Source organism: Chelonia mydas, chromosome 6 (assembly GCF_015237465.2).
Source record: "Chelonia mydas isolate rCheMyd1 chromosome 6, rCheMyd1.pri.v2, whole genome shotgun sequence".
Taxonomy (NCBI): domain Eukaryota; kingdom Metazoa; phylum Chordata; order Testudines; family Cheloniidae; genus Chelonia; species Chelonia mydas.
The window spans coordinates 20917884-20945385 of record NC_051246.2 but is presented as its reverse complement, the minus strand read 5'-3'; the positions used below and the strand labels follow the sequence as shown (position 1 = coordinate 20945385).

Here is a 27502-nt window from a genome sequence, read left to right as displayed (position 1 = left end):
GGGCCTAACTAACATAAAGGTGCTGCACATCCTCAGGCTGCCAGCACCGTTACTAACCTAGCATTCCTGCCATGGTTAGTGCGCCAATGGGGAATTTTAAGGAAAAGGCTTAGGGTAATCCCAGCTGTACAGTATGCCAGTGTAGACGTGACCTGCCTTTCTAATGTAAAACAGTAAACAGAAAAACTAACTTGTAATGGGGATGGGAGGGGAGCGTGTTAAGACGAACACACTCCAACCAGAAAACAAACAACTTTCTGTTCTCTGTGACTTGTGCCCCATAGCCCAGTGGTGGAAGACAGACTTTGGTCATTGACCCGCCTCACCTCAGGCATATTTGGTGCTGTTCTCTTATGTCCTGACAGGCAGAAGGGTGGTTTAATTCCCCCAAACTCAAAACTCAAATGCATTCTCACCAAAATGCCTTAAACTGTCACAGAGCTGAGATGCAAATGAGACGGTTCAGTCATTTCCCCTTGCTCACCAATAGATGGCAGCAGAAAGCTCCCTCCCTTATGGAGCTTCTGTTCGTTTTGTCAGGTTTCAGAGTAGCAGCCGTGTTAGTCTGTATCTGCAAAAAGAAAAGGAGTACTTGTGGCACCTTAGAGACTAACAAATTTATTTGAGCATAAGCTTTCGTGAGCTCCAGCTCACTTCATCGGATGCATGTAGTGGAAAATAGAGTGGGGAGGTTTTATATACACAGAGAACATGAAACAATGGGTGTTACCATTCAGTTTGTGTTCTTCCAGCCCTGCTCTTCTCCCTGTTCACCAACTAGTGTCGACAGCGAGCTCCCAGATCTCTAGGGCTTCAGGCCACAGGGCCTATACTGGTTATTCCAAGCAACTGGGGGCAGACATGGTGTAACAGGGTTGGCACCCACCTCTCAGGAGGGCCCTCTTCTGGTTGGGCATGTCTGCATTCTTTAGTTCTGGTGACCCCTTTCGGTGGTTGTCGGGTGGGTTTGTCAGTGACACAGCACTCTGGCTGAGTCACACTGTCTGCCTGTTAACCAGCAAAAACTCCTTCCGGGTTATACGGTCCACCGGAGCCTATCTCAGTACCCCTCTGGTGGTGTCTCTCTCTAGCCCTCCCTGGGCTTTGGTCTTTAAGTAGTCCCGCCCTGGTATGGGGTGGTATCCCCAGGGTTTCCTCCCTGGAGACACTGTCTTCCTGCAGCCCTCCCCAGGCTCAGGCCTAGCAACCAGCCATTATTTCTTGATTCATGATCTTTATTGGATTCCAGCAAAACTGACACAGAAACCTACACCCGGGATAAATAAAATGTTGGAGACGGACACAGGAAATCCTGACTTAATAGCTGTGGGATTCTGAAAAACTACAAAACCCCTTGTAAATATACAAATAGTGATAGCTATTGGAACAGAATGGAAATTCCTGACTGGTTCTTGAGTCTCCCCCCTGCACTGACAGACTGAACAGGGGCAGTTACCAGATCTCTCCATCAAGTTCCCACATCTTTCCCTCTCCTGGGCCCTGACCCCCTTCCTCCCTCTTGCTCACTCCACCCACAATCCAACTTCCCCCACCAAGGTCTGACCAAAAGCAGAGCCAATCCAGCTCCTACTCCTGTCTCTCTCACCCTCATGCAGGAGGGTTGGCCCTGACAACCTCTACCTAGCCACCTACCACAGATGCTGAAATATGCTGTTGGAGTACCTGGGGATGGCAGGGAATCTCTCAAAAGAGGCAGGTGTCTGTCTGTTTCCCGCACCAAGCTGTCGCCCCAGCTGGGGGCAGGCCAGCCAAGCCAGACCCACAATGGTGCAGTGTCTCCCGCTCACAAGCTCTGCTATCTCTCTATGACCAGATCAGGTTTTATCTTTTTCACAGCATCCAGCTCTGCCTGTGTTTCTTTGGTTACATGCCACTTGGATAAGCTGTGGGGAAAACAAGGAAAGAAAAGGCAGTGTTAATTCTCTTAGTAACTGGTTGAAAGAGAGGAAACAAAGGGTAGGAATAAATGGTCAGTTTTCACAATGGAGAGGTGAACAGCAGGGTCCCCGAAGGATCGGTACTGGGGCCTGTGCTGTTCACCATATTCATTAATGATCGGGAAAAGGGGATGAACAATTAAGTGGCAAACTTTCCAGACAATACAAATTTATTCAAGATCATTAAGTCCAAAGCAGCAGACTGTGAGGAGTTACAGAAAGATCTCACTAAACTGAGTGACTGGGCAACATGAAATTCAGTGTGGATAATAGCAAAGTAATGCCCATTGGGAAAAAAACTACAAGCTATATCCACAGTGATGGATTCTAAATTAGCTGTTACTACTCAAGAAACATCTTGGAGTTACTGTGGCTAATTCTCTGAAAACTTCTGCTCAATGCGCACCAGCCGTCACAAAGGCTAACCAGTATTTTAGAAACCATTAGGATAGGGAATAGATAATAAGACAGAAAATATCATTAATGACACTTATAAATCCATGGTATAGCCACATTTTGGATACTGTATCCAGTTCTGGTCACACCCACCGCAAAAAGGATATAATGGAATTGGAAAAGGTTCAGAGAAAGGCGACAAGGTGATCGTGGGTATGGAACAGCTTCCATATGAGGACTAAAATTATTAGAGTTATTCAGCTTGGAAAGGGGATGACTAAAGGGGATATTATAGAGGTCCATAAAATCATGAATGACGTGGAGAAAAAATGTTATTTACTCCTTCAAACAATGCAAAAAACCAGGTGTCATCCAATGAAATTAATAGGCATCAGGTTTAATGCAAATCATTTTCACACAATGCACAACTAATCTGTGGAAATCATTACTGTGGGATGCTGTAAGGCTGGGTGACACAGGAGGGCAATGCAGAAGCACCCTGACAAGATCAGAGATGACAGGATTGAGCTCTGGCTGGTGGAGCCGCAGACCAGCCCCTAACTATCTGCCATGAGAAGGACAGGCTAGAAAGGGCACCGGGGGCCAGCCCACAGCCAGCGCTCAGTGACATACTTGCTGGCCGGGCTGTGTTATCAGTAGCTGGGGTGATGCTGCAGATTTTGGCCTGAAATGACTGGTGATGAGCAGGGGGAGTCCCAGCCCCTTTGTGGGAAACATATTCATCCTGACGTTATTTATTCAGATTTATTGTTTACAGCCAGTTTGGGAGAACAGAGTAGTGCTTTGTTTTCTTTTCTTTCCAGACTTTTGGGAGAGCAGGAGTGACGGCTCCGGTTCAGGGCAAGGTGTACGTGTGTGGCTACTGTCTTAGTGAGTAAAGTACTTGTGTTTCTAGTTTACAAAGAAACTGTGTTTCTAGTATACAAAGTATGGGGGCTGCCCCTATAGACAGTCCCCAGCTAATGATGGTTCCTGGTTCATTTCTTAGTCTTTTTAGTCCTTCCCACTTCCTTTTCCCTAATTATCCCCCTTTGTCTAATTATCAGGCTTTGTCCCAGGATTAGTTCTTGTGATGATGGTAAAGGGTTATTCTAATCAAACTGTGAAAGTCTCCTATAACTGTGTTCGCCTTCACACTTAGTGAGTAAAATAACCCAAGTACCTACTTTAAAATGCACTGCATTTATAGTGTATGAAGTATCATTGTGTGATCCAACTCATTTAGTAACAGATAACAGATCTACACAGCAGTGGGCCTCTTTCCCACTCCTTGGGAAGAGTAGGTGTTTTTCAAGAGTTGTTGGTGCATTCATAGTATGCTGTGGTCCCAGGAGAAAGAGCTGAAATCATCATAGTGCAATGTTTACTAGCGCAGACTAGAGGAAATCAGCTGTTCCTTACCCTAGTTTCTGTAGTTTGCAGCTGGGATGTTTCAGTCCCTCACACAGCAGCTGCATGCCTGAATCTCTGATGGTGTTGTTCTTCAGGTCTAACTCTGTCAGGGTCTGGCTTGTGCTGAAAACAGAGGAGAGATCCCCACAACTGAGACTCTGCAACCTGTAGGAGACAGATATAGACAGAGAGCAAAATAACTACTTGTTTGGGCCCCATTCTCTGTATTTCCTGTCACTTATTAACATGTATCTCCAAAGAGATTACTAATTTAGAGACAATAGAGAGAAATCATTTTATTTCAATTTAAATAGATACACCTGTGCAAAGCTCTAGGCCCCTAACACATAATTAATACGATAGTCAACCCCCTCAGCAGCATTAAAATAAACAGTCAAACAAGAGCTCTACAAAAAAATTACTTTCTACCCCTACATCCTTCTGGGAAGCAGCCCTCTCCAAATTAAACAGGTGTCTTTTGCTGCATGTCTGGAATATTTGCAAGCTATTTTGTACCACAGGGGATGCAAATTCCAGAGCCCCGGAGTCCTCCCGGTAAGTGCCCTGAAAGCTGGCCCTTCTCTTTTATAACAAATGGGACCCAGTTCAAACATCCCAGCTGTGGCAGCCTGGCACAGGAAGAGAGGTGATTTCTCAGGTGGGCTGAGCCCAGGCTATTTAGAAAACCAGCTGTTACTGTATCTTCAGCTTTTTGCAGTCTGGAGGTCCCTCCCACAGCAGCTGCACATGGGAATCTCCCAGTTTTTTATTCTCCAGTTCCAGCTCTGTCAGGCGCTGGCTGGTGCAGGAAGCAGAGGAGAGATCCCCACAACAAGCGGCTGTGAGACTGCAATGCCCCAACCTGCCCAAGACAGAAACGTACAATCACTCCCTGTTTGCTGCGGTTCCCTCTCTGATGTCAGCGTCTGTGTGGAAGGGGATGGTTCATTTAGAAGAGACCAGTCACAGGGCTCTAGCAGGACTGCGGGATGTTGGCACCAAAGGCTCCTGTGTGAATTGCTCTCCACGTGCCCCTGGCTCCGTCAGTCACTCCGGGCTCCACAAGGGAATGTTCAGATGAGCTGCAGGAAGGGGACCAGCATGTGGGAGCATTTGCAGTGGGCTGGAGAATCTTAAAAGACACCAAGGAACAGTTCAAACCCTCTCCCAGTGCTGGTATTCTGGTTCCTTTCTGCTCAAGCAAATGAAATCTAAGGTTCTATATAAGCTCCCCTGCCTTTCCCCAAAACATTCCCCAGTGCGTAAAGCTATCAGCCCTGATGTGGGAGCTGAAACCTCCTCAAACAAGAAGACAAGTTACCCTATTTTGCTCAGTCAAACTCTCAACTATTTATATTGCTCATGATATCGGGGCACTGGGGACTGGGAAGGGCTCAGCTTCCTAGACAGAGAGTCTGAATGAGGCTGTGGGAGGCTCTTGTTGTTCTGCACAACCTGTTTGGAGCTGGACACCGAATAAGAACCTAAGCACTAGTGATCACTTAACACCACAGATATGATGCGCAACCCACTTCCACAGCCTGTCTCTTTAGCACCATTGGGTTCCGCGCTTCCAGAGGGATTTTCTGGGTGCTTGAGAAATGATCTTCCTCCCCTCCCTGTATCAGACCCACTTGCGAAGGCCAGAGATGGGGTTTACAGTGCTTGTAAAATGAAGGATTTGCAGTGAATCCCACCTAGTGCTCCTTGTAACGTGTTCCACAGCTGGGACACGTGATCTCAGGGACCAAGTGATCCCAGTAAACCACATGCTCTTGTGCTGGCTCCACAATCAATCAATGCCTCTGAAGGGGCTGGTGGTGGGGAGAGGGTGTTTCTTGGCCTACGGAATTGCTATGGGAAGTTTGTAGTCATAAAGGGTTCAGCCATCGAGGTTAAGTGGCTACATATGAGGGAAGCCTGGGCCTGGATCACAGAATGTATCACTGGCACATCTTGGGACACTCAGGTAAAATCTCCCTTACCAGTAAAATGGGGATAACAACATTGACCTGTCTCAAAAGAGTGGCCTGGGGACTGAATCAATTATGTTGTAAAGTTCGACCTAAGCGCAAAATGTTGTTCAAGTCCGTCACTGGCAGAAGCGGGAATAGATGGCAGGGATTTATGGCTGCTAGCCCTGTAGTTTGTTCCTCTGCTCCGTGCTGTCTGCAAATATAGGTTCAACATTTATTACCTTCCGATCCTCTGGGGCAATCACTGATTTTAATGACAGATTGCACATTCCTGTAAGCAATTCAGCCACGTCATTCTTCAACTCCTTCAGAACCCTTAGCAGTGCAGCATCTGTGGACTTGTTGCTCTAATTTATCAGTTTGTTCCAATACCACCTCCTCTCATAGTTCTTCATCTCTATTACTGACCATGGCTGGCTTTGGTGTCTCCCCAGCAGTCACTGAAGATTGAGGCAAAGAAATAATTTAGCCTCTCTTCAGTGTCCTTATCCTACATAATTGCTCCCTGTATCCCCTGGGGGTCCAGTGGACCCACTGATTTCCATGCAAGCTTCCTGCTTCTGACGTATTTAAAGAACTTCTTGCTGTTTGTTTTTATAGCGTTGGGTATTTGCTCTTGTCATTTTGCATCCCTCTCTTATTTGAGGGGTGTGGGCCTTTACAGTCTCTGTTGTTGCAGCCTCTATGCAAAATCTAATTTTAATGTCTTGACTTTTGACTTCCTCGTTTTATTAAATCTGCCTTTCTAAAGCTTAATATCACCATGCTACCTTTCCTTCCCCCCATGGATGTTGAATTTAATTATACTGTGGTCACGGTTACTTAGTGGCTCAAGTATCGTTACTTCTCACACAGACACCAGAGTCTTACTTTGGATGAAGTCATGAGTACCCTCTCTGCATGTGTCCCCTGCTACTAACCGTTCCAAGAAGCAATCGTTGAAGGTGTCAAGAAATTGCATCTCTAAACCTGGCACTGAATACTTGACCATTTTAGACAAGGGTTGTTGAAGTCCCCCATTATTCCCAGCTTCTTAGACTTTGTTGTCTTTGATCACTCTTGTACCCTTCATAGCCTTTCCCAGATAGGGAGCCCTTACTGGGCAAGGCTATGTTTTCTCCACAGAAACAATGGTGACCTTTTCAAAGACCAATATATAAGCTGAAAATTTTCCCCTTTGCAGCAAACCTGATGCCACACAAAGGAGGCATTAGAGAAAACACACTTCTGCTTGTGAGGTAGGATCCCAGGGCTGGAGCCTGTAGCTGAGGGAGTCCAGGGGCCCCCTTTGACTAGGTCTACATTAGGTTTTACCGTGACTTAGTTGATTGCCAGTTGATTTTTTGCAGGGGAGGAACTGGAAGCCCTTGTACCATTAGGCACCACTTTATGTAAATTTGGGTAGTTTTTATGCAGTTCTAAAGTCCATTGTTTCTGTCACAACACGTTGCCAGTTTTCAAATGAATCACCTTACAATAACGAAGCAGGACTGTTTAGAGCCTCCAGGACCAAAAGTGGCCTGCAGACCACAGGTCTGACGCCACTGTGATCGACAGATCCAATGGCTAGATATGCCTCATTTCCTGCCAGGCCCTGGGGAGAAGGGCCAAGAAGGCAATCCTGAGTCACACCCTGTGATATCGGAGCACCTGAAAGAGAGCAGCAGAGCAGTGCTGACACCAGGGGGCCCTTACATTAGCCTCTGCCTGATGGTGGAGCTTCAAGGAGCACTTCTGACCAGGGACTGCATCTCTGGTAGTGAAAAATGGTCTTCTCACAGTAGCCATTTTTGATTGGCTGTGACTCTCTAAGCAGGAAAGTCCACCTCAAAGTTCGTGCGTCCATGCAGCAGTAGCTCCTGGGTTCTGGAGCTGTAGACTGAAGAGTCTTGCTCCAGTGGGCTAACTGAGTGTTAAAACAATGCTGTGTGATCTTCCAGCTGGACCTCAGGAATGGGTTTATTGCTACTAGAGGACACTATGTTCCTGAGAGAGAATTTCCTGGGTGCCCAGCTGAACCAAGTGATGATGGAGGAGTTTGAGGAGTAATTGCAGATCCTGGGCTTAGGGATAAGGTATTCAGCACATTAGAGTATTTGGTACATCCATGAGAGCCTTGTGACTGAGATTTCAGACTTGTAATCATTCAGCGTGGGCAGTAATTGAATGTTACTCGATGTCATTACCGGAAGCAGACACCAGCCACACATGCTGGCGAGCACGTTACGTAGAGGACACCTGTAAATATATAGAGGAAGCCAAACGTTACTTACCCCAGTCTCTGCAGTTTGCAGTTGGGATGTTTCAGTCCCTCACACAGCAGCTGCACTCCAGAATATCCCAGAGAAACATTATCACGCAGCTCCAGCTCCGTCAGGCTCTGGCTGGTTCTGAGAACAGCGGCGAGATACCCACAGCTGGCACCCTTGAGACCACAATTCCACAACCTGCAGGAGAGAGAAAACACCAAGAAAAGCAATCACAGCATGAACGGGACTCATCACAGCTGTTATAGCAGGTGGCCACACCCACCAGCCCCTCTGCCCAATCAGCATAAAAAATGGGCCAGAAGTCCTGCCCTAGACCCTGTCCTAAGACCCATCCCTTGGCCAATGAAAAACCAATGTTGGGTGTGACATCCTGCTTAAGTCTCATTGCTTGCACTCCACCCTGACCAATCAGCACTGAGAATGGACCAGCAATTTCAACCCCCGAAAACCTCTGCCATTGGCCAATAAGAAATAACGGTTCGGGTAATTCTTCCTCCCTAAGCACTGCCCAGCCCTTTCCACCCACCAACCAGAACTCAGCCTGGGGAGAAGGCTGGCCCTTAAGATCCACCCACTCAGCTCTCAACCAATCCAACTGGACTTGGGACAGATCAGCCCCATAATGGGGCAACCCAGTCACAGCAGGTCCATCACTACAGGGAGGCTGTAGGGGGAACCACCTCCCTGGGCAGCTGGGCCAGGCTCAGAGCAGGAGCTGGGAGATTCTGCTCCTCGTTGTCCCTGGCACTAGTTCGGTTGCTCGCCTGCCGAATGCAGCTGTCTGTCTATCTGTCTCTTCCACCAGCTCCCAGCTCTGAGCCTCAGGCCTGGGGAGGAGAGGCAGTGCGAGGCCCAGCACTGGCAGCATCACACCTACCTTCCATTGAGATCAGGGATCAAAGGGAGGAGATGAGTCCCATGAGAAAGGGGATCTCTGAGATTTGAGGAGAGCAACCATATGAGCTTGTTCACAGGGCCTGTTCCAGGGTCCCTTGTGGGGTTATAAACAGAAGTTTGGCTGTGTTCTGTAAATCCCCTGCAGGCTGGGCTCCTGATGGAGCTGCCAGCCAGCTAAGCTGGGAACTATGGTAGCAGTTGGCTGCTTATCTCCATATGCAGCTCAAGGACCACCCGCAAGCATGTCTGTCACATAATGCTACTTTGCCCTTCCTCAAAGTCTCACAGGGAGCCTCCTTGGCTCCCCCGACTGATCCCTCTCCACTCACAACAACTGCCAAATCCTGCACACGTGTCCCAGACCCACCATCCACCAGAACTGGCCCTTGCACAGCTTCCTCCATAACTGTAGTTGCTTTGAAACTATGTCACTCTACCAAAAGGGGAGGGGAGCCCACAAAGTCTGGGAGAGAAAGAAGGGCCCCTGAGGACAGTATGGGGGGAAAGAAGTCTCCAATCCTATAGTGGTGAGACACTAGTGTCAGGCTCAGACACTAGAGACACACCCACCCCGTCAAGCACTTTACATAGAGGACACCTGTAAATACACTGAGGAGGCGAAATGCTACTTACCCCAGTCTCTGTGATTTGCAGTTTGGGTGTTTCAGTCCCTCACACAGCAGTTGCACTCCGGAACCTCCTATATACTGATTATAACCCAGGTCCAGCTCTGTCAGGCTCTGGTTGGTTCTGAGAACAGCAGCAAGACGCCAACAGCTAGTGATGCTGAGGAAGCATCCGTTCAACCTGAAGGAGAGAGCAATGCAGAGAAGAACGATCATGGCATGTATGGGGCTCATCACAGCTGCTCTGACAGGTGGCGGAGAGAGAGGAGGAGCACTATCAGAAAACCAGGAAATACGCAGTTAAGGTACCTTGCATAAAGATTTCTCAAGCAAAAAGAGCTTGACCCTTTCTCCTGAGCCTTCTGAGTGCACGTTGGGAAGGAATGATGCACCGAGTGATATTCTGGTACACGTCCCTCCCTGAGATAGATAAGGCATGGACATGAGTCTGCTACGATGTAGAAAGTTGTACCGGGGGGTAGGACCCTTGTACAGGGTGGCAAAAGGGGAGGGATAAAAGCTATTTAGATTTTTTGTTAAGCCAACAGGCAAAGGAAACTGAAGAGAGCTTGTGTACTCTAGTTTATCTATAACACACCTACCACTAAGTCACGCAGTGAGCAAGGGACACAAACACTGCAAGTGTTGCACTTCAGAGCCATGGGTGGTAAAAAGAAATTGAGGGGCAGTGGGGCCTGCTCTGTCCTTTATGCCTTCAGCTGGGGAGGTGTCAAAGCACACCCAGGGACCAGGTGTGGCCCCAACAGACACTGCTGTTCAAAGAACCTGATGCACATGGGGAGCATGCGCACCAAGAGTGGAACCTGTGTGGACAATCACTTGAGAAATGAGTCTATACTTATTTTGTCCTCCTTAGGACATTCCCTTTCCTGATGGGAATTTAAGACTCAATATTTTCTTTAGTTAAAAAATGTCTACTGAGTCAAAACTAACCGCCTGCCTCCTTTTCAGTGACACTGCAGGACACGTGGGTGGATATAGCTCTGTTGAATTACCCTGACTCTTCCCTTCCTCCGCCTCCTTGGAGACTGGCTTAACTCACTGGACTTTTTGTTTTCCCCGAAGATTTTTTTTTGAGGGGGGGGACAATGGCCAAGGAGGCTGGCTGAACGTAGTAAGGAGATGAGATTTGAGTCATGCCACTACATTATGTATCACCACGTTCAGGATCTGAAGTGCCCAGGCAAAACATACAGTCCTGAGAGGAGGTCAGTCTGTCTTTCATTCACAGCTAGGACTCAGAGAGGCAGCCTCAAACCTCTTCTCATGGAGGAGCTCTCAGGGTCCAGTTGAGACCCCTGTACCATTGACATGAGGTGAGGAGCGGGGGGAACCCCAATCCCAATTAGCCAAGCTGAGTGCCAGGCATATCTGATGAAGCTGGCCAACAGTCCATGGAAAGGCTCTGAACTGAAGGTCAGTGCTGAGTCTCTGTGACTCTGTCCTGTGATGAAGGCCCTGAGATCTGACTGAACATCAGCTACCTGGTGTCAGGATTCCCCCTTTCTAGGCAGGGAGAAGAGGCAGTAAAAGGAGAAGTGGTGCAGACCCGGCAGGTCATCTCACTCCCACCGGTCTGTGAGGAAGGCTAGTAAACATGGTACCAGAGGTCAGTGGATAGCTAGTGGTTTCTTAGCATTGGGTGGCCCCGCTGTGGTGAAGCCCTGGTATGAGGAGGGCTGCAGATTTAGCAACACAATGTCACCTGCTGCCTCTTTCTGTGCCAGGCAGAGCCTAGCCTGTGACATCAACGGTGTCTCTGGTGCTCATGCTAGTTTTCCTTTCCTTCCTCCATGGTTACTGTCAGTGAATTTGCCCATTACATCTCTGAATTCTACAGCACTGAAGCAACTCTCAGGGGAAATGGGCCTTTGTGCCAGCCTAGTACCCATGGAGGTTGAGGCCCATACTGAAGGTACCCAGAGTCAGGAAGTGTCCCTTATCCCTTGTCCCTTAGTGCTGCCTCTGATCAGGGTGCTTTGAGACCCTTAGAGGCCCCATCTTGGGGATCTATTCCTTCATGGGGCACTCCAGGGCCACCTCAGCCTCATGTTTCCATGCCTTCATGGACCTATTAGCCTGTGTGGGCTTCCCCCATCCATGGGGCAGATCATACTGTCAGTCTCCAAGGAAGCCTTCTCTTCAAGGTTCGACTCCAGCGAAGATTCACACCCAGAGACCATCCATCTCCCATGTCATGGCCTCCTCTCTCGTGGCCACAGCCTCACAGAATTCTCAGCAGCATGTGAGGAAGGTTTGAAGAGGATGTTAATAAAGATCTCCTTCCATCATCCTTACACATTTATATTGTGGCAGTGCCCCAAAGCACCAATCAAGATTGCGGCTCCAGTATGCTGGGTGCTGTGCACTGAGTGAGTGAGACAATCCCTCCCTAGAAACTTTACATCTAAAAGGCATGAAACACAGGGTTGAGGAATGGGACGGAACATTCACTTCTTTGCACGTGTGGTGACTGGTGCAGTTTTGTTAGTCCCGTGTTTTGTTGTTTAATTGGGGTGGAGCATGAGTTAATAGTAGTAAGTAAGAAGGAAAAGGGACAACATCTTCATTCCCTGAAGGATCTGTGAGATCGTCTTTCCCAGGAGCTCCAGCAGATACGTTTAAAAGTTTAGAAGAGTTTTTTTGGAAGCCATGCAGATGATCTTGATATAGCCGTCTATGGTACAAGAAACAGAAAAGCACCACCTTTCGGATACCGATTAGTCTAAACAACTGGGATCGTTTATTGTTTCTATAATGAAGGTATCCTGGAGCCAGCTAAATATCTTCAGACTCACACCAGCAATCACCTCCCATCTCTATGTGGGCAAGGTGCCTCCATCAGGGCCCTCCAAACAGGTTTGAATCTTTCTATTCCCACCTCGTCACTGGTTGTAACAGCTGCTAACAGATGCCTGGATCTTCTAGCCAGAAATATGTCTTCTCTTGCCGCACTCTAGGTGCAGATGGCCAACCACCAGGAAGTGCTGGCCAATTATGATTTCCTCACATGGAAATCACCCTTCCCATCCTTTCCTTGCCATCATCTGGGAGCTGTTGGAGAAGTACATGGAAGTGGGTTGTTTTTGAAGGTCAGCAAGCAGCTACACATGCCTTTTATTCCAATGATGATGCCTTGGCTACTGTGCCAGTGCCCACAGTACTTATGAGTAGAGTCTCATGGCTGAAGAGTTCAAGTCTTCGTCCACCCGTCCAGATCATGACTGAGGACACCTCTCTTAAAGGTTTGGGATTGTTCCGTGTCAAACAGATGATGTCTTTCAAAACCGTAAAGACTCTACAGCTGCTCTTAGGCCATTCAGCCTGTGCCCACCCACACCGCCCTCCCAGTCTGCAAGAAATCAACGCTCGACTATTTTTAGAGGCCAGGTGAGGGGTTGGATTTTATTCATTTCTTTAGTAGTTTTGTTAGTTTTATATTTGTTTTTTCCAGTCCTTGTTTTGTTGTTTCATGGTTTGGTTTTGTAGCTGAACTAACAGGTCCTTTCTATCCTGTGTTTCCCTTTTGGAGAGAGAGAGGAGAGTGCTCTGGGCCCAGAGGAAAAATATCCCTCAGGGGTCCTCCCTGTAGCTCAGAATTCTTGCCCAAGTTCTCCCGCACCTACTGGACTAGGTCTCTGGGTGATGTGCAGCCTCTTGGGGGAGGATGGCAGCAATGAATGGACGATGGAAAAGTGGATTTAGTTGGGGTGTGGGAGTAGAGAGGTCATCCAGCTGTTAAATCATTAATTAATTACCCTGCTCTGTGTTCCACTTTGCAGATCTCAGGAGTGGAAGTTGCTGATGAGACAATGAACAGACAGCCATGGCAACCCTTCAGTGAGAACAGTGGATTACGGGAGGTAGATGAGCATGGGCATGCCGTGGCAGTGCTAGCTAGCCCCTGATTTTGCCTTTACATTTTTCAAAAGAATTGCCAAGGGATCAAAGCAATATTTTTCAAAGTTGATATGTTTTTGAAATTCAGATGCTATCACATTATATTTCTTATTCCATCTGTCTTTGTTAGTCCAGGGTTGGGGGTGTTTGCGGGATGTGGTGGTGGACAGGAAGTGATTGCAAGAGAATGGCTCTGAGCAAGGCTGATGGGAGCACTTGTGTGTGTGGTTGTGCAGTGTGACGGGGTGGCAGGTAGCTATGCTGCTGCTGGCAAGGCCAACAGTCTCTAGCATAGACCTAGCCTCAGAGGCTGCTTATCCATCCAACGCCCCGCGGAACAACTCAGCCGCTAGACCCTGGCCATAGAATTCCTTGTCAGAGGGGATCAGAGTGAGCCTTGGATTGGCCACGTTCAGAGCAAAATGCAAGATCATCTCTTTGCCAAAGCCTTTTCCAGTAAGACCACCAGGGTCAGCAGGAGATGCGGACAGTGAGGGATGAGAGTGTAAGAAGAGGAGCGAGAGGGGGCTGGAGGTAAAGAGAGACAAACTGCTATTCCGCTTCTCACCACTTCTTCGCCCAAAACAATCCCACAACACCAAACCCACCTATGAATCAGGGAGAAGCCTCAAGATCAAATGAGGATAGGTGGTTATTACATGGATTGTTACTCGAGGATACTTACAGGGCTTAGATACCATGGGGACAGACATCTTAAAATTCCATACAGTGGACAGAGCTTTTCTCTAGCCTCTGGAGTCTTTCCTGAGCTCCAACAATTTCTCCTGGCTGCTTTGCTTACCTCTGTCTCTCTCCCTCATCTCTTTGTATGATAATTGGGTTAAATGTCATTGAACTGTTAAGGTGACCATAAGCCCTTATGCCAATTCCACACATATTAAATGGAAATTTAAACACATTCCTAAGTAGTTAGAGGCAGTTGCAAACAGCAGCCATGGTACAGAGAGCTGCACGGCTGTAGAATTTCCAGGATAACAGCAGTAACATGGGGATTTTAAAAAGAAGGCATTAGTTTCTTACTGTAGTTTCTTTAATTTACAGTTTGGATCCTCCAGTGCTTGACAGAGCAGGTAAATACTCGATCACTTTGGTTGTCCCCTAAAATGAGAGAACAGAAATTTTCTTTGTTGTTCTCTGGAGAAAGATTTTTATTTCCTGAACATTAAAATAGCACCTTGGATGCTATGATCATATACTACACATGAGCTATTCTGCAGTTTCAGTTCACTGCAAATCCCCCAATTAAAAAATGTATCTAGTACACAAATGTTTCAGAGTAGCAGCCGTGTTAGTCTGTATTCACAAAAAGAAAAGGAGGACTTGTGGCACCTTAGAGACTAACCAATTTATTTGAGCATAAGCTTTCTTGAGCTACAGCTCACTTCATCGGATGCATTCAGTGGAAAATACAGTGAGGAGATTTATATACACACAGAACATGAAAAAATGGGTGTTATCATACACACTGTAAGGAGAGTGATCATTTCAGATGAGCTATTACCAGCAGGAGGGGGCGGGGGGGAGAGAAAGAAAACCTTTTGTAGTGATAATCAAGGTGGGCCATTTCCAGCAGTTAACAAGAACGTCTGAGGAACGGGGGGGGGGGTGGGGGGAATAAACATGGGGAAATAGTTTTACTTTGTATAATGACTCATCCACTCCCAGTCTCTATTCAAGCTTAAGTTAATTGTATCCAGTTTGCAAATTAATTCCAATTCAGCAGTCTCTTGTTGGAGTCTGTTTTTGAAGTCTTTTTGTTGTAATATTGCGACTTTTAGGTCAGAGATCGAGTGACCAGAGAGATTGACGTGTTCTCTGATTGGTTTATGAATGTTATAATTCTTGACATCTGATTTGTGTCCATTTATTCTTTTACGTAGAGACTGTCCAGTTTGATCAATGTACATGGCAGAGGGGCATTGCTTGCACATGATGGCATATATCACATTGGTAGATGTGCAGGTGAACGAGCCTCTAAAAGTCGCAATATTACAACAAAGAGACTTCAAAAACAGACTCCAACGAGAGACTGCTGAATTGGAATTAATTTGCACCATGGGCCCATATAACTCGCTGCCCCTGAGGAGGAACCCGGAGCTGGTTGCTGGGACTCCAGTAGGAAGGCCCTGAGATAAGGGGGTGATGTGGGGCCATGGGGAAGTGGCCCAGGGAATTAGAGCAGCGGTGCAACATAAAGGGACCCAGTGGATGGCTGCTATCTACAGGTTCCCTGGGCTGGGACCAGGAGTGGTGAGCAGGCTTTGGTCCCTCCATTCGCCACTTGGGGGGAGTGGCCTGGACATTGAGGCACCACAAAGGGGGAACTGAACCATAATGGCCCTGCTGGAGAGCTGTGACCAGAAAGGCCAAAGACCTTGTCTCCAGGGAGGGAGCCCTGGGGCACTGCCCTATCCTGGAACAGGGACAAATTGAGAGAGTGCAGGCATGTGCACTTGGCCAAGGGGGTGCTTGTGAGAGGTGAGTGTGCCCCGTCACAATGCCCTTTAACCCACATCACATAGCCCTGTGCCAGGGCAAGGATGAGGGTGTCAGAACTGACTAGATCAGAGAGATTCCCAGCTACCTGCTTGAGGCAGCTTTGCAGTGCCTGACCAGAGCAGCCGAGGCATGGCCAAGATCTGCTGCATTTGTATAATGAAAGTATTATGAACATGTCCCATGTCCATACATTATGAACCCCATGGACAATAAGTTAGTAAATACAGCAAAAGATAAAGGGACTCCTGACAGCAAGCCTTAAAATGGGGAAATCCATAGATACAGCAGTAAGAGCTATTCTATTAATAGAGAATCTACCCAATCTCCCACACTAGAAAATAACTGTATCATGGGCTACTTGGACATTTTCAGGTTTCCTTAGGATTTGGAACCTGTTCTTTCTTAGTTTGCTGCTGTTTCTTCTACACCTGAAGGAGAGAGGCCAAGATGTTGCAGTCACTGTAGGTTTTCTTCCCTTTCTCTGTGAGTTTAGCAGCAGCATCTCTCATATTGATCTGGGCGAGAACACAAATAGCTACATTCACTGCACCATCTTCACAATAGAAGGTACACAGCAGATCCACAAGTTTAAACCGAGTGTTGGCCTCCTCCAGCTGACATCTGGGGATAGTCTCTTCCATTATAATCAATACATGATAATCTGTGTTTAAACCTGTCAAACTCATCTGCCAAGAGGCTTTCCAGTGTGTTTAGAAGGCTCTCTCTTAGATTCCTCTCTCTCGCCATCATTGGATATCATACATAATCTGAAAAATGTAGGAGATTAAAACTAAATTCTTCATTGTTTAATCCCAGACCCACCACAGCGAGTTTGTAAACAGGAGCTGCCACTCACAGGTATTGTAGGTACTGTGCCTACTACTTTACCAGCAGGGCTGGCTCCAGCGTTTTTGTTGCCCCAAGTGGCCAAAAAACCCCCCAAAACCTTGCTGCCGAATGGGGAGGCAGAATCCTGCCCTCTGAACACGGAGGCGGAGTGATGGTCCGGCCGCCGAATTCCCGCCACCGCCGAGGGTGGATTGCCGCCCCTTTACGTTTACTTGGTTCGCTGGTGCTTGGAGCTGGCCCTGTTTACCAGTCAGAGACAGACACCTGCAAGAACTGAAGAGGCAGATGAATTACTGAGCCAAGTCACTGCAAAGAGCTGCATAAAACTGACAAAGTCAGAAACTTCTATGAACGATACTTGGCCATTTTCAGGGATCTTCAAGACTAGTGAAGAAGGAAGATCAATACAAAATGATAAGAAGGGGGATTTTGACAGAGTCAGATCCTTGAGAGTGCATCTACAGTGCAAAATTCTTTGGCAACATTTAGGTACATACATGACTAGCTACCCAACATAGGTATCAATAGCAGCGTAGAGGGTGAGGCACAGACTAAACTAGGCGAATAAAGACACAGCTGAAGAGGGTGGGTATGTACCCGCCTGTTCTCTACTGGCCCAAGCTTTTTAGCAGTGTAGTGTCCCTCTGCCTCCCATTGCTGGAGCCCTTCCCCACTGGTGGGAAAGGCACTGGCAGCAGGGAAAGGCTGCCAGCTCCCCGCTGCTGGAAACCTTCCCCACCACAGTGCAAGGCTCTGGCAGTGAGGAGCAGCTGAAGCCCCTCTCTCAGAGCCTTTCACTCGTGTGTAGCTACACACTGCACGGTGGACATGGTGTGCTTTTCACTGTGGTATGTAGCTACACGTATAGTAGAACCTCAGAGTTACGAACTGGCCAGTAGGCAATCAGGCGGCAGCAAAAACTACCCCCCGCCCCAAAAAGAGAAGCAAATACACTATTGTTTAAACATAAACTACTAAAAGAATAAAGGGGAAATAGCATTTTTCTTCTGCATAGTAAAGTTTCAAAGATATATTAAGTCAATGTTCAGTGTAAAGGTTTGGGAGAACAACCGTCATGTTTTGTTCAGAGTTATGAACATTTCAGCATTACAACAACCTCCATTCCTGAGATGTTGGTAACTCTGAGCTTCTACGGTACATGCGGCCTACGCTGGTGTGCAGTGTAGGAAGCCAGGAGCTCCCAGTTGCGGTGACAGATTCTCAGGAAAAGGGGACAGCGCAGCAATGTGCTAGCATACCTCGGCTCTGCTTTGTGAGGGTGCCAGCAGGAATCATCCCTTGGAACCGCGGGCCTCTGGTTGCGTTACCAAGCGGATCTCCAGTACACCCGGCTAGCTACCCCGCGATTGCACCTGTGAACAACACCCCACCTGTCCCCCGCAGAGCCTCCAGCCTGTTCTCCAGATCCTTTCCCCGGTGTCAGGGTGGGGAAGGGATCCCAGGTCCTAGCCACACACCTCTGCACAAACACCAACCCTGCCTGCTAGAGGCTCAGCGTTACCCCCAGAACAGACCCCCCACACCTAACAATAGCCCCACACTTGTAGCTGACCCAGGCAAAGCCAGGAGCAGACCCAGGTCAGGATCTCCCCCCAGCACAGTGCAAAACAGCCCCTCCCCTCCCCATGCGTGGCTAGACACACCCAGGCTCCTCCTCTTGCCCATGCTTGCAAACCCTCTGCCCACCTTGAGTCAGCCCAACCTGTCGGGGTGCGCTCCGCTTGGGTGCGGGGGGAGCTCAGACTGCAGGTCAGTTACCGGGCTCGGTCCCTGCCAGCTCCAGGCGGGGCGTGTGCAGGAGTGCCCTGGCTCCAGCAGCCGGGGCTCCCTCCCAGCGCAGGGCTCCTGCTTCGTTTCTGTTTCTGTTCTCAGCTTCTCGCTGGCCTCAGCCCACCCCCACCTGCTCATTCTCTCAAACCCTCCCACGGCTCAGAGACATCTCCGGTCTTGGCTGGGGCTCAAGAGGGGGGCGGTGCCAGCCAGCTAGGGGTGTGCAGAGTTTGGGTGTAGGGGGTGGAGAAGGGAAGGGGATGGAGCTCTCTTGCCAACTGCCTGCAGGTGTGGAGCTGTCCAGCAACAGACAGATGTTCTTCCTGCATTCCTGAACGATGACATTAGGGCTTGACAGTTCAATAGGGCCACCCTGACACAAGGCTGAAGGTGCCTGAAGCCTGCCCTGTCCTTCTCGGGGCTGTTTGGTGTTGGTATTTCATCCCGGTTGCACACACTGGCATGGTGCTTAACGATAAGTTTGGAAAAAAGTTTGATTACCCCTCTCCAGAAAGATGTCAACATTCAGAGTGACCATTAGGGGGCATCTGTGTAAACAGGAAAGAAAGCCAGTCTTGCATTCATTCCAGCCATGGTGTGCTGGGTCTTCCTAATCTTGGGGAAGGAGCGGGAGTCCAGGGTGGAGGAGAATAGAGGCTGAGTAAAGAGGGAAAGGCAGGAGCTAAAGAGGAGGAGGAAACAAGATGGGGGTGGTGGGACAGGCAGGAGATGAGAGAGTGGAGAGATAGGAGCTGAGGGGAACAAGGAGAGGCTGGGGGCACACGGTCTGTAACCACTAAAGCACCAGCTCTCCGGAGCTGGAATGGAACCGACAAGCCCTGAGTCTCAATGTTCCTTTGCTGTCTGGCAAATAGCTGTGAAAGCCACTGGCAAAGTGTGCGTCTCCATCCCTCCCTAGGGAGAAGGCCACATAGACAATAACAACCTTCTGTGGCTGCCCGTTACTTCATTAGTTCCAGAGGTGCTGTGCTGTGAATCTAAATATCCCAGCCCTGCTGATGACCCATGTGTGGGGTCAATATGGTTCCACATGGTAAAACTTCTGATTGCTCACTTAAAAAACAACAACAATAACGTAGGAAACTACATTAAAAGGCACATTCAGGTTACAAAGTCAAGCAGTCAGAAGTTAGAAAATGCCAGAGTTAAGGTTGCCCATGCAACCTCAATCAAGCCCCCTTGTGCTTAGGCATTAGAATTGATTACATGATCACATACTATTTTTGTCACAGGACCCCTGCCTCATTCAGTGCAAAGGATGAATGGAGCACGGTGAATAGGTAGCCATTTAATTCTTTTTATCTTCATCATTCACTGGGTGCCCCCATCGCTTATTTACCTCACACCATCTCAACCCTGCTCTGAAGACAGAATTATTAATCCCCTCTTGGGTTTTTATATCATGCCCTGAGCATAGTATCCTTATTCTTCATTAGCATTAATGAATTAATCTTTACAGCACTCCTGTGAGGTGAGGTAAAATAGGATTATTACCCCATTAAACGTATGAGGAACATGTATTAAAGCCAAAATTTTCAAAAGTGCCAACTAATTTTGGGTACCCAATTTGGGAAGCCTAGGGCCTGGTTTCTTGGACTAGTTAACATTTTGAAGCACTTTATATGTTCAGAGCAGAGCTCTCACATCTGGTGCAGTTGTGAGTGCTCGGCACTTCTGCAATCAGACCCCAGCTGTCTGAAGCTAAGTATACAGAGAACAAGGAACACACAGTGGCTGCCTATGGAAAGTTTAGAGCTTTACATCATATAAGAATTCTATCACTGAGACAGGGAGAATCGAATCCCCTAAGGCAGCATTCAATTTGCCTTAGCCACAAGAGATCCTCCGTCCACTTCCTGCAATCCCCTGCCTTCTTCACTACATACCTTCCAATGTCTGTAATTAGTGAGTCAGGGATCCCACAGACAACAGCCTTCTTCTATACAACCCTGATTTGTTCCCAGAGAAGGTCCATCCTGTGCACTGAATGAGGTAGGGGTTGTTTCGGGGGGGGAAAAAAAGTGCGTGCTTATATAATTAAAGACAATATCATAATGCATACACACAAGAGGGCTGAATTAAGGTTGTACAGCCTAAATTCTGGCATTTCCTAACTTTCAAGTACTTGATTTTCAACGTTAATGGTCTTTTAACATATTTTTTTGGATGCAATTATATTTATCCCTCCACTGTAAGGTCAGGCTGTTTAGGACTGTACGAGACTCCAAATGTACAGGATTCTGAGGGAGAGAAAACAATAACCAGTGCATTTTAGAAACCCCTAAAAACTATCTGGGATGAGAATTAGCTGCACTTGACAGCTGTTTAATGTCACCCCGCGCACCATTCACGAGGCATTTCTAGCTCATGCTGTGCTAATTACTTTTAGGAGAGCCATCTGATCATGCTGAGGGGATTACTTTAGATCTGTTTTATATCCACAGGGCCGTGCAACTACTGTACTCATTACACCAAAGCAAAATAAGTGCACAGTGGGAGTAAAATGCTCCCCAGTCAGGATGGTGGCTTGTACCTGCCCCATCTAAAGCTCCATTATCATGATAAGGGTTATTTCTCAGTCATTCATTCTCAGACAACAGCTGTTCAGACTCAGAGGAAAATCTTAACATGCAGCAATGTAAGTACATGGGACAGAAAGTAAACTGTGCACACTGGATGGAAACAAACACAGGCAGACAGTGCACTTTGGTTTCACTTATCTGTTTCAGCACGTGATGTTATCACAAACAAGAAGTAATTAAACCTCAAGAACCGAGGGGCTTTCTATTTCCTGACTGATAAGCAACTATTTAGGCAGTGACACTGAGCATGTCATAAGAGATTTGGACATCAGGATGCACCAGTTGTAAAATCTCAGGCAAAACTGTGTGACTTCCATCAAAAGGCTCTAGACACTCAGGGTGATATTCTGCCATCTTTACTCATGCTGATTTCAGTGGGGTTATACCAGAGTTGTAAAGAATAATAATTAATTTGGCCACCAGCAGATAGGAGCCATAATCAAAAAGAAAAGAAAAAAGAAAATGGCTTCACAACCAAAAATAAACACAAATGGTGAAGAAATCTAGGCAAAATAACCCAGTGCTCTTCCTGAATTACCCATCAGACACTGCTGAGCTGCAATGCTTAACACAGTCAGATTCTATAATGAGGAGAAGTTTATCTTGAGGATTAAACTTTGAAGGAAAAGAGATTTAAAACATTTTAGGGCAAGTATGACCATTCTTTCAAAGGAACAATTATTTAAGAATGAAAGTGTTTCAGATACTCCATTCTTTCCTGTCTACAGCCAAATCTATGCATTTAATACTCAGGATGTGATGGGTTTCCAGAGACCTTTTACAAAAGTGGGAATTATAATATCCTGGTTTTTAGGCTCTGAGCCTAAATTTTATAATGTAACCAGTTATTCCAGGTACCTTAGATTCTGGGTGCCTAAATTTAAACAACTTAAAAATTAGACTCTTTTCAATTATCTCCTGTTGGGCATCCAAAATTACCAGTCAGTTCTGAAAATCTTAGCCTAAATGTTCGATTTCCAGTTTCTATATAGAAATCACAGACATTGATATGGAGGAAAAATGTGGCCATTAGTTAAAATAGGGGAAAACTATGGAGAAATCTCTTATGAGCGGTGGTCCTAGATTTCGAAGAGAGCTGCCACCACCTCCTCTGTGTGTTTCTGTTAAAGTAACTCACTGCAATGTGCTGTTCCACTGACATATCACTACATCTTAAAAAAATTTAAAGCAGTTCTGAGGTTCTGAGACAGTGTAGAGGGAAGATTCCATTCACAACTCCTGATGAGACATCCATCCTCAGTTTGATCGTTGAAACCAATGGATCCTGAGTGCCATCGGGCCTCATGGTGATATTGCTATGTCACCTTGTGAAAGCGCAGTGTGCACTAGGGATAAACTCCTGCCCTCATTGAAGTCAAGGCAAAATTCCCATTGACTTGAGTGGGGCCAGGATTTCACCCTTGAAAACTCTAAGCTTCAGCCTAACACCCTGATTGCAACAAAATTCCCCTTAGCTGCATGTTAGTAAAAGAACAGTCTTACAGGAGCAGTCTCTTATAGAGCAGTTCAGATGGGAAAAAGAAAGAGAACTGCTACCAGTAACAGGTCAGCATGTATGAATGTATGGTTCTGTGTCCTAAAAAAAATATTAGAGATACAGAACTAACTAGTAAAACATTAACACTAGGGCCCCTGGGCTTAGGGAAAAATGTGTGTGGGTTGTTTTTTTTTGTTGCTATTCACACAACAGACATAATATGAAGGACGGCATGGGCACAGCGTGGTCCAGATAACTATGTTCATTGAATATACAGACCACACAAGGCTGTCTGGTTGGGTTCTGGCAGCTTCTAATGCATAGTACATAGTGAGTGTCGCTAGAGGGTTCACATATTTTTAAACGGATATTACACTGTTATGTACTACATACTCCTACCTCTTTGATGTAAAGGATGTTAAAGTTACAAATATATTTCTGTCAAAACTACTATCAGTAAATGGACACCGTGCTAAAAATTCAGTCTGAGAGGTAGTTTACGACTTCTCTCTGGATAACACAGGCATCACAATGGTATCTGGGACAGTTTCTGCTCTATCTGGTGCAGCTGTGTCAGCAACACCTTCCCGTTCTGTCATCTTAGGGTCATCTGTCGTAGAAACAAATGTGAGGCTCGGTGGTACTAGAACAAGGAGTTTAAATTCTCTCCACACTGGCACTGCTCTGTTAATTTCCTTAATTCAGCCACTATTGAGAAATGGTTTCATTTCCCCTTCAATTCTGACTGTAAGTGCAGAAACGTTCTGCAATCCCCAGTGGCTTTGGGGATGGGGGATTTTATAGAATTTTCGCAATCAGCAAATATTGTGCCTGTGGGTTTAATAGCAGTTGTCCTGCTGTGCAGCGGGTTACATGTTTGAGCCCCTGTTACACTCAGTAAAATGCCACCTTTTTCTCCTCAGTTTATATCATTGGCTATTATACAGTGCTCTAGTCTCTCTAGTCCTCTATGGAGCCATCAAACAAGTCCCTTTCCCACCAACGACCAGTCACTTTTAGCCTTTGTTTCCCCCTAAATAAGTAGTTTACTCTCAGTGGCTGCAGCTTTCTTTTTAGTTTCCCTTCCTTGAGGCCTCTGCAGTCACACTCTGTGACTGCAGTCCTGGATGAGGACCCCATCCTGATCACCAGTTGTCTTTTGCTCTTCACACAACATACATAATACGAAGGAACCACATGAGCACGGGGGGGGGGGGGGGGGGGTAAATACCGACATTGATTGAATATACATACCATGCAAGGCCGAGCTATGTGCACCCTACTGCTGTGGTTGAGTTCTGGCAGCTTCTAAAATATAGACTACAGTGAGGACCATTAGAGGGCTCACAAACTATTTAAAGAGATACTACCCTACTCCTGTACACTACAATTACATATACACGACTTGGGCAATCTGAACCAAACCTGTTGGCCAGGGCTATGAACCTCTTGTTCACTCCCCTCCTTTTTACTGTTTCTTCTAATCCTCTTCCTTAGCACAAGGGGCTAGTGGGGCTGCCCTGTCTAGGGCAGGAGGGACAGATAGATTCTGCTTCCTGCTGCCTGCCCCTGGAGCATGAGTGTTGCCTCAAGCATCCATTTAAAAAAAAAGCCTTTGCATGATAGCACTGGAGGAGCTCTCGGGCCTTCAAAGGGGGGATTTGATAGCTGCTTTCAACTACCTGAAAGGGGGTTCCAAAGAGGATGGATCTAGACTGTTCTCAGTGGTAGCTGATGACAGAACGAGGAGTAATGGTCTCAAGTTGCAGTGGGGGAGATTTAGGTTGGATATTAGGAAAAACTTTTTCACTAGGAGGGTGGTGAAGCACTGGAATGCGTTACCTAGGGAGATGGTGGAATCTCCTTCCTTTGAAGTTTTTAAGATCAGACTTGACAAAGCCCTGGCTGGGATAATTTAGTTGGGGATTGGTCCTGCTTTGAGCAGGGGGTTGGACTAGATAACCTCCTGAGGTCCCTTCCAACCCTGATATTCTATGATTCTATGAAAGCCATCTCTGGGGCAACAACAGGCAACTTCTGCTGCTCGAGTCTCCTCCAGAAACCGGCCCCCTCAGGGCCCCAAACCCCCTTTGCTCCTCCTCAAAGGCCTGCCTAAAGCCACCTTGCTGTTGTTCAAATCCCTCCTTGAACTCTCCTCATCCATCATGCCCACAAAATCTCAGTGGTCAGGCAGATGGTGTGATGTGACCACCCCTTCCACACTGACCAGTTGGTTTCCTTTTGCTCCCTGTGTCTTTTGCCTTACACTTATACTCTGAATTTCTTGGCTGGTGGCAAAAGAATAACAAAAGAGGGTCGTTGATGTTAAGTGATTTCCGGTTGAAATGAAATAGCTCTAAATAAAGGACTGGCTCCCAACCAGGAGAACTGGTTTATCGGGGAGAGGTTTCCTTGGCAACAGAGTCATTCAGCAAGGGACAGCAGTCACCTTTTGAGGCTGAACAGAGAGTCACCTGACAGAGAGGACTGGGACATTATAAAAATGTCAGAAGCTGTTCTTTTTTATTTCTTTTCTTGGGTCATTTTTCTCCAGCTCAAGAGAAGGGAGAAGTAACCCAGCATGTCGGAGCCGGGTGAGGCAGGGGATACTGCCTATCTTCCTGAACACAGATGGTCCCCCAAGAACTCCCTAGGGAAGGGTGAGCTGCATTTAGGATGTTTGGTGTGTTCTATATGGTCTTACTCTCTTGTGCTTTATCTGTTACGTAAAAGAGCAGTGGTGTTAGAATCTGTTCTGTGTCTGTGTGTGTTATAAGCTTTACACTTCCCTCGTGCTTCCTGAGTTAAACTGTACTCCAGAAGGCTCACAGAGGGTGTGTTGAAGCTATGGGGAAGTGTGAACGGTCAGCACTGAGCCTGGGATCAGCTAGACAGGGGGTTGCAACACTTAAGGATAGTGTACTAGGCAGAGGGTCTGTGCCCCAAGACTGTGCCTAGGGACCCCAAACACCGGGACCATGTGAGTCCCACGTCAGGCTCTGGGGGCTAAAAACATGTGGGGACCCAGCAGCTGGGTTCCCTCAGCAGTGGCCGAGACGGGCTCTTGACTGGGACCTGCAACAAGGTAACACAAGATAGCTGTGGTCCAAAGCATGGAGGTATTGGTAAGCAAACATGGAGTCATCAAATCCTGTTAACTAGGGCCAAGATGTTCAAAAACAGGAGCCTGAAGTGAGGTCCCTCCAATAAGAGATCTGAGTTTCAAAAATGCTGAGCTCCCATTGACCTCAGCTGCTGACCTCAGAGACTAGACCAGGGACCAGAGTCTTCATACCTCAACTGCCAGGTCCTTTTTAACTTTTAGGACATGAGATTTAAGATTTCCGCTAACCCTTCCCTAGTGTATCATTTCTCCCCCTTCCATTTTCTCTCTGTTCTTTTCCATCCTTTTTGTCTTCTCTATCAGCAGTTTCAGACTTGGTCAATTTTGGAATTGGCTCAGTTCCATTATATGATTGCTGTAATCAGTTTGGAAGGCTAAAGCAGCCTGAGAATCCCTGCACTGGTGTGAGAGAGAACTGGTGGGAAGAAACTAGTGCAAATGTCAGCTGAAACTGGAGGAGTGAAGTGAAACCCAAAGGTTGAGTGACCGGTTTATGACCAAGTTGTCCGTGTGTCCTGCCTGCAGCACTCCGGAGAAGCAAGAATCATAGAAGTTCCTGTTCTTTTCTGTCATTTTCTTAGAGTTGGTAAATCATTAGAAAATAAGGTTCTATAGAATCATAGAAATGTGGGGCTAGAAGGGACCTCAAAATTATCAAATCCAGCCCTCTGTGCTAAAATAAACCTAGACCATCCCTGACAGGTGTTTGGACAACCTGTTCTTAAAATCTCCAATGATGGGGATTCCACCACCTCCTTTCAAACCCTATGCCAGAGCTTAACTATGCTTGTCATTAAAACGTTTCCCCTCATATCTAACCTAAATCTCCCTTGCTGCAGATTAAGCCTATAATTTCTTGTTTTACCTTTAATGGACAGGGAGACCAACTGATCACCGTAATCTTTATAACAGCCCTTAACATATTTGAAAGCTGTCATGAGGTTGCCTCTCAACCTTCGTTTCTCAAGACTAAATATGCCCAGTTTTTTTAGGTCAGGTTTTGTAAATCTTTTATCATTTTTGTAGCTCCCCTCTGGCCTCTCTCAATTTTTTCCTCATCTTTCTTAAAGTGTGGTGCCCAGAACTGGACACAGTACTCCAGCTGAGGCCCCACCAGTGTTGTGCAGAGTGGGACAATTACATCCCATGTCTTACCTATAACACCCCTATTAATGCACCCCAGAATGACATGAGCCTTTTTTGCTCATTGTTGAGTCATATTCAGTTTGTGATCTGCTATAACCCCAAGTCTTTTCAGCTGTACTACCACTGCACCAGTTACTTCCCATTTTGCGGCTGTACATTTGACTTTTCCTTCCTGAGTGAAGTATTTTGCGTGTATCTTTATTTGCATTTCACCTTGTGGGATTCAGACCAATTTTCCAATTTGTCAAAATCCTTTTGAATTTAATCCTGTTCTCCAAAGTGCTTGCAACCCCTCCCAGCTGGTGTCATCCACAAATTGTATAAGTATACTCTCCACTCCATTATCCAAGTCATTAGTGAAAATACTGAATAATACCGGACCCAGGACAGACTCCTGGAGGACCTCACTAAATACACCCTCCCAGTTTGACAAATAATCATTGATATCTTTAAGTGTGGTCTTTCAACCCGTTGAGCACACACCCTATAGTAATTTTATCTAGAATGCATTTCC

The 27502-nt window shown here is 46.8% G+C and overlaps 1 protein-coding gene across 1 annotated transcript; it reads right to left on the bottom strand.

The window, feature by feature from the left end:
* Positions 1-1796: 1796 nt before the first annotated feature.
* LOC122466173 (NACHT, LRR and PYD domains-containing protein 3-like) lies at positions 1797-26780 on the bottom strand. Its single transcript, XM_043548487.1, has 6 exons — positions 26708-26780; positions 25743-25758; positions 8017-8160; positions 4600-4629; positions 3777-3917; positions 1797-1904 (listed from the first exon to the last, which is right to left on the bottom strand). The coding sequence occupies exons 1-6, from the start codon at positions 26778-26780 to the stop codon at positions 1817-1819; spliced, it is 492 nt and encodes a 163-aa protein (XP_043404422.1). The 3' UTR covers positions 1797-1816.
* Positions 26781-27502: the final 722 nt, after the last annotated feature.